Source organism: Equus caballus, chromosome 3 (assembly GCF_041296265.1).
Source record: "Equus caballus isolate H_3958 breed thoroughbred chromosome 3, TB-T2T, whole genome shotgun sequence".
Classification (NCBI taxonomy): Eukaryota; Metazoa; Chordata; class Mammalia; order Perissodactyla; family Equidae; genus Equus; species Equus caballus.
This window is the reverse complement of record NC_091686.1, coordinates 22466311-22480483: the sequence shown is the minus strand read 5'-3', so window position 1 is coordinate 22480483 and position 14173 is coordinate 22466311. Positions and strand designations below refer to the sequence as shown.

Below are 14173 nucleotides of genomic sequence, written 5' to 3'. Positions count from 1 at the left end.
ATCCAAATACAGCAATTCTATCGCCACCGGAGTTCCCCCGCCTGGTGTAGACCATCCTGTACTAGCAACCGCCAACCTCGGATGGGTTTGCATTTTTTAGAATTTTATATATATGGAATAATCTATTCAGTATTCTTTTGAGTCTGGGACTTGCATTTATAAAGTGGCACCGCTTTCTGTCCCTCCAAGTACTCAAACGCTAAGGTTTGAGGTGACTCAGCTGTACTTCTCAGAACATCCTTCTTCCCCCTTTGAAGGGCTGTTCTCAAGGAAGAAAGCAGAATGGACCAAAATGCACCTCCCACGCTGCCTCCCACTGGCCATTTTCCATCCTTCCTACAGGGAAGTCTGCTCTGCTCCCTGGCGGGGCCCTCCATAATGTTACTGTTGCTCTCTGATCCCCCAGCTGGCGCAGATCCTGCCGACTGAGGAGAACTTCCTTCTGTGCTTCAGGCAGCACGTGGGCTCCAGCGCCGAGTTTATGGAGGTGAGGCCGAGGCGCTGCCTTCCATCTGCACACTGGGGCCTGCCTTTCGCCCATGTTCAGGAGCCAGGCCCACCCGAATGCCTGGGAACCATCCCTGGGAGACACTAAACCCCTTACCGCTTCTCTATTCAAAGTGTGGTCCATGGACCAGCAGCGTCAGCATCCTCATCATGTGGGTGCTTGTTAGACATAGAGTCCCCGACCCACTGAGTCAGAATCTACATTTTAACAAGCTTCCCGGGCGATGTGTGTGCACACTGAAGTGTGGGGAATAAGGTAAAAAGTAAGCCTGGGTCAAGTATGTTTGGGAAATGCTGTTTACACTCTATCTCCCGTTTGGGGATTTGTCACAGTCGTTTGCATATTATAGGTTCTGAGAAATCCTGAAGAGACCCATTTCACTCTGTTTGGCTCCAGGGTCCCCCATCCTTTGTTCTCACTCACTAACGTTAGTGTCCCTCAAAGTCAGAGTTCCAAAGAACATGCTTGGCAGGGATGGGTTTAGGTACCGTCTTAAAGCTGGAAAAGCCCCGTGAGAATTCCAGTTTCTAGTATCTTCCAGGTTTGATCTTTGACTGCGGTCTGGGTTTCAGTGTCCCCTTTAAAATGGACATTGCCCTCTTTGCAACAGAAACTCTTTGAGATTCTCCTGTGAAATCGGACGTCCACACTCAAGTGTCCTTTGAGTAACATTCAACCAATAGATTGAACCATGTGAAGTTGCTGATATTTAACCATTTTTGATTTACAGAAATTGGAAGTTCCATATGGTTCAACCAGCTATATTACTAATCCTGATGCCCAGCATACTACCAATTATTTCTTGCTATTTTTCTGGGGCTCTGCGCCCTCAGAGTGAAACTCAACCCATACCCCCCACACACATACCGCCTGCTGTGATAAATAACGGCTGGCCTTCAGCGTGACTCAGAGTTGCCGTTCGTCACGTTAAATCCATTTCCAGCCACCGGTAATCCCCACTCCATGATTCACTGCCTAAAATGACTGGAGAGCTAGCCCAGAAACCCGCATGGCAGCGAGTTCCCCACGTGGATAGAAAGTCGGTTAGAAATAACCAATTCTCAGGGTGGAAGAGTTATTTTTTAAACGGCAGCTTGCAGAAGCATCAAATATGGATTTAATTTTATGGTGCTTGAAACAATTTTCTCCAGATTTTTCAAGATAGCAAGATTCCGTAAACTGGTCATTGACATCCTGGATTCTCTTCTTAATCCTTCTCTCGCCTATCTGGGGGGGAAAGTCCTGCGTATACTTGGAACTTGTCAAGGTGCTGCTTTTGTGAGTGTCCATTTTTCTCTCTGTAGAAAAGGGAGTGTTATGCCTGACCGGTCCTTTCCTGATAGGAAGGCAGACAAAGATTGGCGTCTGTACCACCTCTGGTCTGTAAAATGGGGATGATGATAGCTTGGAGGAGGCAGAGATGCTTAAAGAGGGGCAAAAAACACCTCTTTCTCCCTCTCTCTCTCAAAATCATTAGTGGTTTCTCTCTATGTGGTTGGCACAACTCCGTATTCTTATCTACTTTTATCCTATAAGCCCCAGTATAACTACGGAGCCGCTCCTCCTCTCAAGTTTCCTGGGACCCCGCCATCCCCTTCTGGGGCTGTCTGTTTGTTCCATTTTTATCAGCTGGAAACATGAAATGGTCCCTGAGTAGCCCTGAAAGGCTTGTGCCATCAGATAGCTCCCACCCCACGGCTCAGCACGACATTTTAATTTCTAATTTTAGTGGCACCTCAGGATTTCTTTCAGATTTCACAAAGCCCAGGTCTGTTGAACTCTTTACCTTGAATGGGAAGAGAATAATGACCCACCGAGGGATGAGCACAAAGTACTGAAAGGGGCAGAGAAGGGAGCATGAGAGCGTGGGGGAGGGGAGGATCCAGTGCGGGGGCGGGGGGGGGGGGGCGGGGGAGGGAGGTCAGGCTGCTGGGGTGCTCTCACTCCGAAGAGCAGCCAAGTGCTTTGCTCTGTGCAGGGTCTGGGGTCCCTTCAGGTTATCCTCCTTCTAGGCAATTTAAGGGGTGTCTGCCTTTCTCCCAGTCAAGGCTCAACCTAGAAGAACTCAATTCTAATGTACTGAATGCATGCAGGTGGTCGGTAAATTCATATTTGAAAACCTTCATATGTGAAAACACACATTTCTTAGTACTTTCTCAAGAGTAGGCTTTCTGGCCAAGGAAGGAATATTTTGACAGAACTGGGCATTGTTTGTCCCCAGAGAAAGGACGCTCCCTGAATCAAATACCATCTCCCCAAGTCGTCTGTAGTATAAGTCTAGCTTTTTGCTGCGATTTGCTCGTTGACCCATAACTAAAAAAGAATCAGGATCAACTTTCCTGAGCCGCTCCTATACTGTGAGAGTTACACAGCCTTGTTTGCTGGTATGAGAGAAAGATCCTAAAATATCTATGAACTCCCACACTCCTGACAATAAAAGGGGGACATGATTTGGAAAAGAGGAGGTTAAATTTGGGAAAAGAATTAGTGCTTGCCGACTCTCAGAAAATCAAGTGTTGCTGGCGTCCAGGTGTGCAGTTTAGAGCAAAGGGAGAAGGAAAGAAAAATCAAGGGAAGAAAACTTGAAAGAAAATCTAAGAAATATGATCAGGCATCAAAATAGACTAAAGATTTGGGAAGCAGGGTTCTCTGGGCCTTTTTGTCACAGATACAGGCAGCACCCTCCCCCACTCCCCACCATGGTACTCCTCCTCTCCACCAGATGGCCTGGGTAAAAGGCTGGGGTTTTCCGGCAGTTGTATACAGGACCATATTTTCTCAGGACCATCGTATTAGTTACCTCTTGCTGCATAACAAATTACCCCCAAAATTTAGCAGCCTAAGTCAACGAACATTTATTATTTCACAGTTTCTGTGATCAGGAACTTGGGAACAGCTTAGCTGGGTGGTTCTGGCTCAGCGTCTCTCATGAGATAAAGGTCAAGATGCCAGTTGGGGCACCAGCCCAATGGCACAGTGGTTAAGTTCACACATTCCAATTCAGTGGCCCAGGGTTTGCTGGTTCGGATCCCAGGTGTGCACATACATACCACTTGTCAAGCCATGCTATGGCAGGCATCCCACGTGTAAAGTAGAGGAAGATGGGCACCGATGTTAGCTCAGAGCCAGTCTTCCTCAGAAAAAAGAGGAGGATTGGCGGCAGATGTTACCTCAGGGCTAATCTTCCTCAAAAAAAAAAAAGGTGTCAGCTGGGCTGCAGTCATCTGAAGGCTTGACTGGAGCTGGAAGATACATTTCCAAGATGGCACAATCATGTGGCTGTTGGCAAGAGGCCTCAGTTCCTCACTACATGAGCCTTTCTATACGGCTGCTTGAGTGTCCTTACAACATGGCAGCTGGCTTCCTCCATAGGGAGTGATCCAAGAGAGAGAACAAGAAAGAAACCTCTATACCTTTGTGACCCAGGCTCAGAAGGCCCACACTGTCAAATCTGCCATATTCTGTTCATTAGAAGCAAGTCACTAAGTCCAGCTCATGATCAAGGAGATAGGAATCGAGCTCCACTTTTGGAAGGGAGGTGAAGAATTTGTGGACATCTTAAAACTACTGCAACTGTTTTTCCTTATTTCTCCTGTGTAATGTCTGCTCTTACTCAGATGGCCAGAACATAGAGGAAGGAGGTGGTCAGACTCATGTCACCTCCTGAAGCGCTGCTTCTCTTTGACGTCCTAGATGCTGTAGTCAGCAGGACTCAACACATGCACCAAATAATTGGGACTCAGATCAGAGCCCAGAACCAGTGTGGGAGAGATCGATTGTCCAGGCCTAGGTCACATGTCTACCTCTGGAGATGGGTCAACCCCTCTTGAACCATATGGACTGAGCATGGGAGAGGGGTGGTTTCCTGAAAAAAAAGGGGGGTGATGCTTTTTCTCAGAAAGGTGGGGGAGTGGCCTTGGGATATTCTAAACATACTGATTACACTACCAATTCTGCTCTACCTTCAGACATGACCGCCATATGCATCATGATGGAGGGATGGAGGCGGGAGTACAGTGAAGAATAACCAAAGCCTGTTTCTGCCCCTTCCAGAGAGTTCTTACCCTTGCCCCCAGCCCCCACACAGAGAATGAGAAGCTTCCAGAGCAGTAAAAGTACACCCTATATACCCACAGCAAAAATCAGATCCAGTACATCCTAGTGCTAGCCCTGGTCAAAGCTACCTGGTTAGCATCTTAGAAAACCATAACTTGGTTACACGATGATCTGAAAAGAGACCCAGGCCTGTAGCCAGTTCGAGTAGGGAGACCTTATCTGAGCAGATTTTTTCCCTCTCTGTGTGACCTTGGCCAAGACACCTTCCCTCATTTCTTCATCTGTGACATTGAAGAGACTGGGCTTGACCACGTCCACATCCCCACCTCACTATAATATTCTTGAATATCAAGACCTGGCCTGGCCCATTAAAGGAAATGGAGGGAGGCTTAAAGATGTTGATAGGTCTTTGCAAACGGGTTGATGTTCCCATTGCAGGCTTGGCGGAAGTATGACACAGACAGAAGTGGCTACATTGAAGCCAATGAGCTGAAGGTAGGCTGGGGCTTGGGGAGGGTGTGGAGGCCTCAGAGGATGTCACTGAGGCCAGAGTGGTGGCGGGTTTAAGGAGCCTGGAGGGGGCAGAGACGTTGGGTGAGAAACATGGGTTTGTGGTCTGCTTAGGAGTACACATGCTTGGCTCTGAATTGTTGGACGTGTTTGGGGCAGCCGTGTAAAGTCAGTAACATGGGGCTGTAAGGCCATAGAGTGCAACCAAAGCACACTCCTCTGCACATCAGTGCCCAGGACAGGCATCCTCAAGGCGGGTCCAGCAGACTGGCCTTTTGGCTTGTATGTCTACCCCTAGATTCCTCTGGAACGGTGATCCCAGGCACTGCTTTGCTCTGTGTCCTGGTTCTCTGAGGAGCCACAGCCAGTTTCTACTGCCTGTCTTGTGGGGCGAGTTTGCAGCCAGGAGCTACCCCTAGGCCTTCAAGGTCACTCCACAAGCATTAAGGGGTTAGGGAATTATGAGGGATGTAAGCTATACAAGTGGTAGACCTCCAAAAACAATGTTGACTGAATGACTGAGTGAACAAGGGAGTGAGGGACTGACTGAATGAGTCAGAGCTCGAAGAGGCCTTTTGTATTCCAGGGATTCCTGTCGGACCTACTGAAGAAGGCAAACCGGCCGTACGATGAACCCAAGCTCCAAGAGTACACCCAAACCATAGTGAGTGGGCCGAAGTGTCCCTCCTCCCCGGGGGCTCAAGCTGGTGGATTTCTTGGTTTGCAGAGTCTTTTGTTGGCTGATTCTTCGGGCCTGGGTGAAGTGACTCCCATTGGCAGCTGGCAAAAGGGATGCTAGTTCATGGCCCCTCTCTCTGAGGTCCCATTGAGCTGCCTCCTGGGCCAGTGTAAGTCTGGAAACATCTGTTTTCATGACAGCCTCTGCAGCTCCGGGAGAGGATAAACTTGGAGAGGGTGGGCCTTTGGTGCTGGCCTGCTGGTCTGCCGGCCTCTGTGGCCCTCTCCCTGAGAAGGGAAGAGGGGAGCAGTGACAGAGCCCCTGCTGTCTTCCCAATGACTGATTTAGACCATGTTGGTCCCTGGCCTCCAGGAGACCTCAGAGGAGGCATGAGCACACTCCGCCCATCTTCGTTCCTCTCCAGTAGAGGGGATGGCAGGTCAAGGGCCCACATGAGAGAAGGGCAAAGTGAATAACCTAGGTACCTCTTTCTGTCCCCAACAGCTACGGATGTTTGACTTGAACGGGGATGGCAAATTGGGCCTCTCAGAGATGTCCCGGTAAGCGCCTGCCCTCACCCCCAGTGTCACTTTTAATAAGACCCCTGCAGATCATTCCTGAGCTACTGTCCCCGTCTCTAAGATCAATCAGTGGGAAAAGTGACGGGTCAGGTGTCACAAAGTTCAAGGCAAAGCTAGACAACACCTCCGTGTGTCTGCTTTCCTCTCTCTAGAGCTTTCCACTAACTCCTGATTATTAAGTGCTCAGAGGCCGTTTCCATAACTACAGATGCTGCTTTTGCATCCCCCGATGCCTGAGTTGTTCTTGCCTCTGCTCTGTCTCCTAATCTCTGCTCTGACATTTTCTTCCAGACTCTTGCCCGTACAGGAAAATTTCCTGCTTAAATTTCAGGTAAAAGGGTCACTTTGCTTTTCTTCACTTCCTCCCTTTCCCTCATCCCTCTGAGCTTCACCCTTCCACGTTCCTGTCCCCCAGTCCACTGCACACACACGCACGCACACACACACACACACTCACTCACACACTCTCACACTCCGGGGCTTTTGCTTCTCTCTTTAATACCTTGGGCCTTCCAGGGCATGAAGCTGACCTCAGAGGAGTTCAACGCGATCTTCACATTTTACGACAAGGTAAGAGGGAGGACAGTGCAGGGGCCCCACCACCAGGGGAGCCCGCTTACCGGAATGGCTCAACTTCATCCTTAGGAATAGACGAGCTGTCGGAGGGGCAGCTCGGACCCTGTGGTTTCTTCCAGTCCCTTTTGGTTCCCATCTTCTGCTGGGTGAGAAGACAAATGTCATTCGCAATCTGTAGCCTGTGGAGCCCAAGGTCTCGGTTCCTTGAAATTGCAGGAGAGAACAGCTCGTGGCAGAGGGTTGTGCTCGGAGCTAGGGCGTGATTACGTTGCTGGGGCCAAAGGGAGGAGGTGCTCAGTACTGCCCCTTCGTGCCAAGTCATGGTTTTGCATGGGAGCCAGGTGTTTTTTCTAGGAAGTGGGGCGTGAGAGGACCTCCTTGCCACCCGTCACCCCTACCTTAGCTGCCCCATGCCTGTGGGACTCCAGTGGCCTTCCTTATAGATAAAGGGTTAGGGGTAAACTTTAATCAGCCCCTGTGTTCATCTTGACATCGTATTATGGAATGTGGCACTTAGGGAGTTGGCTAAATACTTCTTGAACCTCGTATTTTCAATGCAAACAAAAAACACCAGCATGAAAGGCTATCAAAAGTTTGTCCTGAACGGTCCCATTCCTGTACTGACTCGTAAAGTCAGAAGCGACGTGTTATTTTGACGCCGCACAGTCTGAGCACCTCCTTATGCGCAGTCTAAAGGGAAGGTTAGACTCTGTGACCTCCCTGGAATGGGTCGGGGGGGAGCAAGAGGCAAGGTCAGGGGTCAAGGGGCCCGATTTCTAGAGCTCTGTGCTGACCCTCTGCGCCGCACCCCCAGGACGGAAGTGGCTACATTGATGAGAATGAACTGGATGCCCTGCTGAAGGATCTGTATGAGAAAAACAAGAAGGTGAGCAGCTGAGCCCAGAGGCCTGGGGCGGTGTCCCCAGGGGAGCAGAGAGGCCTCTGAGGGAGGGGTGGGAAGGAACGCCGCGGAGTGCATTCTGCTCCCCCCGGATCAGCCCTAACAAGGCAATGCCCGTTTTTTGTTTTGGTTTTGTTTTCTCTGGTTGCTTGATTGATGTTTTGTATTCTTTTACTTTTACTGTGGTAAATATACATAACATAAAGTTGGCCATCTTAGCCATTTTTAAGTGTATAGTTCAGTGGCATTAAGTACATTCACAAAGTTGTGCAAGCATCACCACCATCCATCTCCGGAGCTTTTTTCATCTTCCCAAAATGAAACTCTGTCCCCATTGAACAATAACCCCCATTCCTCCTTCCCTTCAGCCCCTGGCACCCACCATTCTACTTTCTGTCTTTATGAATTTGACTGCTCTGGATACTTCATATAAGTGGAACGATACAGCATTTGTCTTTTTGTGACTGGTTTATTTCACTTAGCATAATGTCTTCAAGATTCTTCCATGTTATAGCATGTGTCAAAATTTCCTTCCTTTTTAAGGCTGAATAATATTCCGTTGGATGTCTATTCTACATTTTGTTTATCTGTTCATCCATGGACGGACACTTGGGTTGCTTCCATCTGTTGGCTGCTGTAAATGATGCTATGATGAGGCAATGGCAGTTTTGATACAGCCCAGTTCCTGGAAGTATCAGCCACATTGCCAACAAAAAAGACTTTTTTTTTTTTAGGTTGGCACCTAAGCTAACAACTGTTGCCAGTCTTTTTTTTTTTCCCTGCTTTTTTCTCCCCAAATCCCCCCAGTACATAGTTGTATATTTTCGTTGTGGGTCCTTCTGGTTGTGGCATGTGGGACGCCGCCTCAGCACGGCCTGACAAACGGTGCCATGTCCTTGCCCAGGATCCGAACCAGCGAAACCCTGGGCCGCCGAAGCAGATCACAGGAACTTAATCATTCGGCCACGGGGCTGGCCCCAAAAAAAGACTTTTAACACAAGGAGAGATTTTGGAGAGCAGGGGCCAGTTGGAGGTGAGGGTTTCTGAATGGATTAACTGCAGCATCTGGAACTGGGGAAGAGGCTAAAAGGAGTCATGGAAGAATTTGTTCCCCTCAAACAAAAGTCTGAGAATTAAACGCTATTACTTTGCTGGTTGCGTTGCCTCTTGGACAGACCCCAGGAGACCCTCTATGGGCTCCTCTGGGGCCCTGGGTGGGAGGGGTCAGGTGGAACAGAAACCAGGCGACAAGCTTTTGCAGCTCATCTTCCTTCACATCCTGGAAAATGTCTTTCTCTGAGCAAATGGTTTTGCTGCTTTCTTCAATTAGATGATGAATGCTCTATAAATCCTTGCGTTGTCTAACTGTCTTGGCTGCCAGGCTAGAGCTAAATTTAATGCTCAGTTTCAGGGAAAAAAATTCATCGCAGCCTCTGAGTCTGTCTGTCTCCCTGTCTAATTGCTTTCTGATGTCTTTATCTTTATCCTGAGTATCATCCTTCATTTCTTTCATCCTGTTTATTTTTTTTCTTTATGTTACCTACAATTGGCTTTTGAAAGAGACGGAAAATAAATTATAAGTAAGCAAACATTTCCTGGGAAGAAGGAAGTACTCACCAAGCGTTAGAACTCAGCAAACTTTTTCTTGGCACCAAATTCCAGGAGAAAATTATTTATGCACCCGTATGTGTCCAAGGAATGTTGGGCATCATGAAGGACAATATCTTTAACTGTAATTGTATTAATGAGGCATAATTTTTCTCCGTATTGTCCTGCCTTACACCTGAGGTTGGTTGACCCTGAAAGCATGCATTAAATCTCAAATTTCCTGGTCATCACCATGAGGCTCTTTCTTGATTAACACAAAAGACAACTCATAGGGCTGTATCGGTTGACTCGAGATGTGGGAGAAAAAAAGAGAACCAGGTGTTGGGGTTAGGAAGCAATTCTGAAGGTTAGAGAACAAGGATATTAATAAAGTTGTTTACCTGGGAGCCTTCCACCTGTGGTGAGCTCCACATTTGGCATCTGGGGATGGAGGGAATGAATCAGTCGAAAGAGAGAGCTGCGGGACCGTAAATCCCAGCACCTGGGTTGGGAAGGGAACGGCCATTACTGGTGACCCCACATGGCAGATGCTCGTTCCGTTTTACTGGTGCCGCATGGACTGTGATACGGTTTCTGAGCAGATTAATGTTTGAGGCTCCTGAGGGATAGGCTGATGGCATCAAACTTGGACATTTCTTAGCGCTCCTGAGGCAACTCGCTAAAGGCTTCCCCAGCTTCAAGCAAAATTCCTAGACAGAGAAAGTGAGCATCCCCTCTCTCCATGCTGCTGAGACTCTTGCTGCCACACTGCACGGAGAGGGTGGGGGAGTCCCCTCAAGCTCAGGGGTTGATATATGGGGTCCCTTACCTGGCCCCTAACTGAGTGGTAGATAGCTCGGCACACCCTAGCGTTATGAGTTAGGTGACTTTTCTAGGGATTTCACAACTTCAGGGAAGATGTCCCCCAAATCTAGGGATGCTTGCAAAGTGCCTTTGCGCTGGGTGGTGGCACAAAAACCGGGAATCATTAACAGGAGGGGATGTCCCGAAACAATGCAAAAAGAGACTGACCTTTGAGCACCGAAAAAGATGCGAGTGAGGACAGGTGAGCCAAGTAAATCATTGGACAGGCTTTGGGACTCAGGGGACTAAGGACATTTCTGACTGTGGAGTTGGTCCAGTCCTTTAGCCTATTGTCTTGGTACCTCAGTTTTCTCATTAGCTGAATAAGGACAATGACCCATCAGCCTAGAAGGGAAAGTATTGAAAAATATCTGTCAACATTTTCAATACAAAAGAAGGAGGAGGAGGAGGAGGAGGAGGAGGAGGAAGGAAGGAGGGGAGGGAAGGGGAAGGGGTGAAAGAGCAGAGGAGGGGAGAGGAGAAGAAGGTAGGCAGGAAGGAAAGGAAAGGAAAAGATAGTTGTTAAGTGATTTTCCAATGTTGATGATGGCTTTGCTATATTTCAGACCTATTGGCTATTTGCATCCAAAGCAAGTCTCATAAAGTATATATTCAACACAAGGCTTATTAGATGTTGGTGTCCTCTTTGATGTTGGCCTCCATTTTATATGAGACTGCACGTACGTTCACGGGGCACCTCTGAAGGCAGCAAATAGCCGGTGAACAAGAAGTATAGGCTGGTGAGCTTTGCTGCTGGAGCAGGCAGGAGTTAGAGTTCCTTGTTTAAACAGGGGCGGCTTAGGGAAGTATGGTCCAAGGGGCCTGAAGACAAGACCAGGGAGTCTCCCCGGCATTCTGTCCCTCACCTGCAGGGACCCAGACTGAGTAAACGGAGGCCCATGGGGTAGAGGAATTTATACACGTTATGCAGAGATAATGGCTGTCATCACAACAGCTACTGTTTGGGGAGTGCATGCCCTGTGTCAGGTACTGTGCTAGGTGTCATTTACGTCCATTCCCTCATTTAACCGTCATGACTCCTCAGTGAGGCAGGCCCACCAGTGTACCCGTTTTATGGAGGAGGCAGCTGAGACTTGGGAAGGTTGAATACTTTCCCCAAAGCAATGCAGCCAGTAGGAGAAAGACAGAGGGTTTTAACCCAGGGCTTTCTGACTCCAAAGCCCATGCTTTTTATCCCTCTGGGCCACTTGCACTGGGATGGGATGAGAGAAAGCTTCCGGGTAGTGTGTTTGTGACTGAGCCAGGGGGCCATTTGGGTGGGGCCCTCCACTGAGCCTGCTCTTACCTGCTGCCTCTGTCTCCTAGGAAATGAACATCCAACAGCTCACCAACTACAGGAAGAGCGTCATGTCCTTGGCCGAGGCTGGGAAGCTCTACCGCAAGGACCTGGAGATTGTCCTCTGCAGCGAGCCCCCCATGTAAACTGGGGACAAGGGCTGCTTCTCCACCTCCCCCAGACCTGCCCCTGCTACCCAGCCCCCTCTACCCAGACCCAGAGATCACGAGCGCCCCTGCCCCGGTCCCTGCGACCTGCACACGCCAGCCTGCAGAGCAGGAAAGGAGAGATGGAGAATGGGCTGCTGACGGGCCTCCTGGAGCCCTCTCCAACCCAACCCAGCCGTGATGTGATGTGAGGGACACTCTGCTCTGCCTGCAGCGGGGCACCAACTGCATGGAAGGTGGGCGGGGCCCAGGTGGAGGTTCCCTCATTCCCTTCGCTGTGATGCATGAGCTCATTCACTGTATGATTTAGGCTTCTGTGTCCAACAGACTAGCCCTTCCCTCTTGCTCCCCTCCGCCCCTCCCCGATGCCACCACCCTCCCCAAACTCCAGGTTCCATCCACCTCCCCGCTAATGGCGTAGCTGTCTTTTCAGAGTCCGTGTTTGTGGAGAGCAGCGGCCCTCTCTCGTCTTCTTGACTCACTGTGCTCCTTTTCTCTTTGGGTTCCTTGTCTTCTTGTTTACCAAAGAAGAGTTTACAGACAATAAAATGGAAACGTTCTGCCATGGAAGCTCACCCAGTTCTGGTCGAGTGGTCAGCTTCTGCGGTTCGCAGCCCATCTTGACAAAGAGAGCCTGTTCTCCCATGGACGGGGGAGGGCGTCAGGACTGTCTGACTGGGGCAGAACCACTAAAGCAGGGCCCTGGGACCCCAGGACTCTGGGCTTTCACTCGCCATCCACTGCCTATCTGTTCAGCAACCTGTCTGTTCTTTGCTCCCTGTTTCTTTCTACGTCTCCGAGGTTATAACAGCAGTTACCAGCTCAGTGAAACTTACTAAGTGCCAGGTATTGTGCTGAACAGTCTAGCTGAGGTATCTCTCTTAAGCCTCTGAGAGAGGTGCTGCGGTTGTCTCCACTGTAAAGACCCCGAAACTCAGAGATTAAGTAACCAGCCCCACATCTCATGGCCAGTTGGGGGCAGAGCCAGGGTATGAATCCCACAGATTAGATCCACACACTTTAGGGTAGGGATACCAGTGGGGTGTGGAACAGTGGGGCTAGGTGACCTCCAGCAAGCAGGGGGACCTCCAACCAGGAGTCCTAGAATGCCACAAACCTAACTTCTCCTCCTCAAAGTCCAGTTTAGCCCACAACAACTCATCACGTACCCCTTGATATAGGGCCAGCTTGGCCTTTGGGTCCATAGAGCTCTTTGAGATCCTAGAGTAGAGAGATAACTCATTTTTTTTAATGCTATCATTTATTGACTGCCTACAAGATGCATTTTGACATGACCTCATTTAATCCCACAACAATCTTATGCAATGGATACTATTGTCAGATGAAGAAACTAAAGCTCAAAGACAGTAACTTGTTCAAGGTGATACAACTCTGAAGTGGCAAAGCTAGGACTCAAATACGGCAGGTGTGACTCTGAAGTCACCTTTGGAAATGTCCTCTATTTAATTTCCAGGAACCCATCTAGATTAATGGACCCCAGAGGGGTAGATATACCTGGATCAGATATAAGCTTCATTTCTTTCCAAGCCACACCCCTTTCCAAGAGAAGCCATGCTGTTCACAAGCCGGATGGTGCAGCCCAGTGAGCCACCTGACCCCTCTCCGCCTGCCCGCAGCTGACTGGGCTGAGAGGGGACATCTGGTCCAAGCTGGGCCAGTAAGAGTCTCCCGGAATCCGGGGTTGAGATCCAGGCTGTCAGGCAGACCATGTGGCACTGGGGCTAGGTAGTGCTATAGCTCCGAGGCTGAGAGGTGGCACCATGGCAATCCAAAACCAAAGCCCCGACTGATGCTGGGAAGAGTAGAAACCAAGAGCCTGGGAGAGGAAGCCAGTCAGAATAGTGGAGAAAATACGCAGAGAAAAGCACAGGAAGGAAGGAGGGAGACAGAGAGAGAGACAGAATGAGAGAGAGACAGAGACAGAGAAACAAACAGAATAAGAGAGAATGAGAAAGACAGAAAGGGAGAGAGCAGAGGGAGAGGGGCCATCTAACCACTCCCACGAGGCCCTGCTGCACGTCCGAATACCGATCCATTTCCCTGCCCTCCCTGTGTATCCTACAGGGCACCTCCTGTCCACCAAGTGCCATCACCCCGTCATCCCTGGTCTTCCAACGAGGTGCTGTAGCCCAGTCTGCAGGTTCACACCTGCCCTCCCAGACACACACTGCTCTATCTGCGCTCCCCTCAAAGCATCGGGGCAAGGTGGGGTGGAGCAGTTGCCCGGTTTAGATCCACACGGGGACAGAGCAGGGTCCTTTTCTACCCGGTTGCAGCTCCCAGACCCGGGTGTGCTGGAGCCCTTTCTCCAGGCACACTTTCTGCTCAGTGGAAGGGGAAACTCATGCTCTCAAGGAGACTTCGTCTCCTTAAGGAGCCCGTTTAGGGCATTCTGAATGCAGATATCTGTTCATCGGGACAAAGGG

At 49.6% G+C, this 14173-nt stretch overlaps 1 protein-coding gene across 1 annotated transcript in view; it reads left to right on the top strand.

Moving 5' to 3' along the window:
- Positions 1-12301, top strand: part of CALB2 (calbindin 2) — a 29420-nt gene extending 17119 nt beyond the window's left edge. Inside the window, exons 4-11 of the mRNA XM_001500692.5 lie at positions 407-487; positions 5003-5059; positions 5661-5738; positions 6258-6313; positions 6626-6665; positions 6851-6904; positions 7725-7796; positions 11589-12301. Of these exons, the coding sequence (XP_001500742.1) occupies positions 407-487; positions 5003-5059; positions 5661-5738; positions 6258-6313; positions 6626-6665; positions 6851-6904; positions 7725-7796; positions 11589-11705 (555 nt within the window). The 3' untranslated portion in view covers positions 11706-12301. The remainder of the gene's footprint in view (positions 1-406; positions 488-5002; positions 5060-5660; positions 5739-6257; positions 6314-6625; positions 6666-6850; positions 6905-7724; positions 7797-11588) is intronic.
- Positions 12302-14173: the final 1872 nt, after the last annotated feature.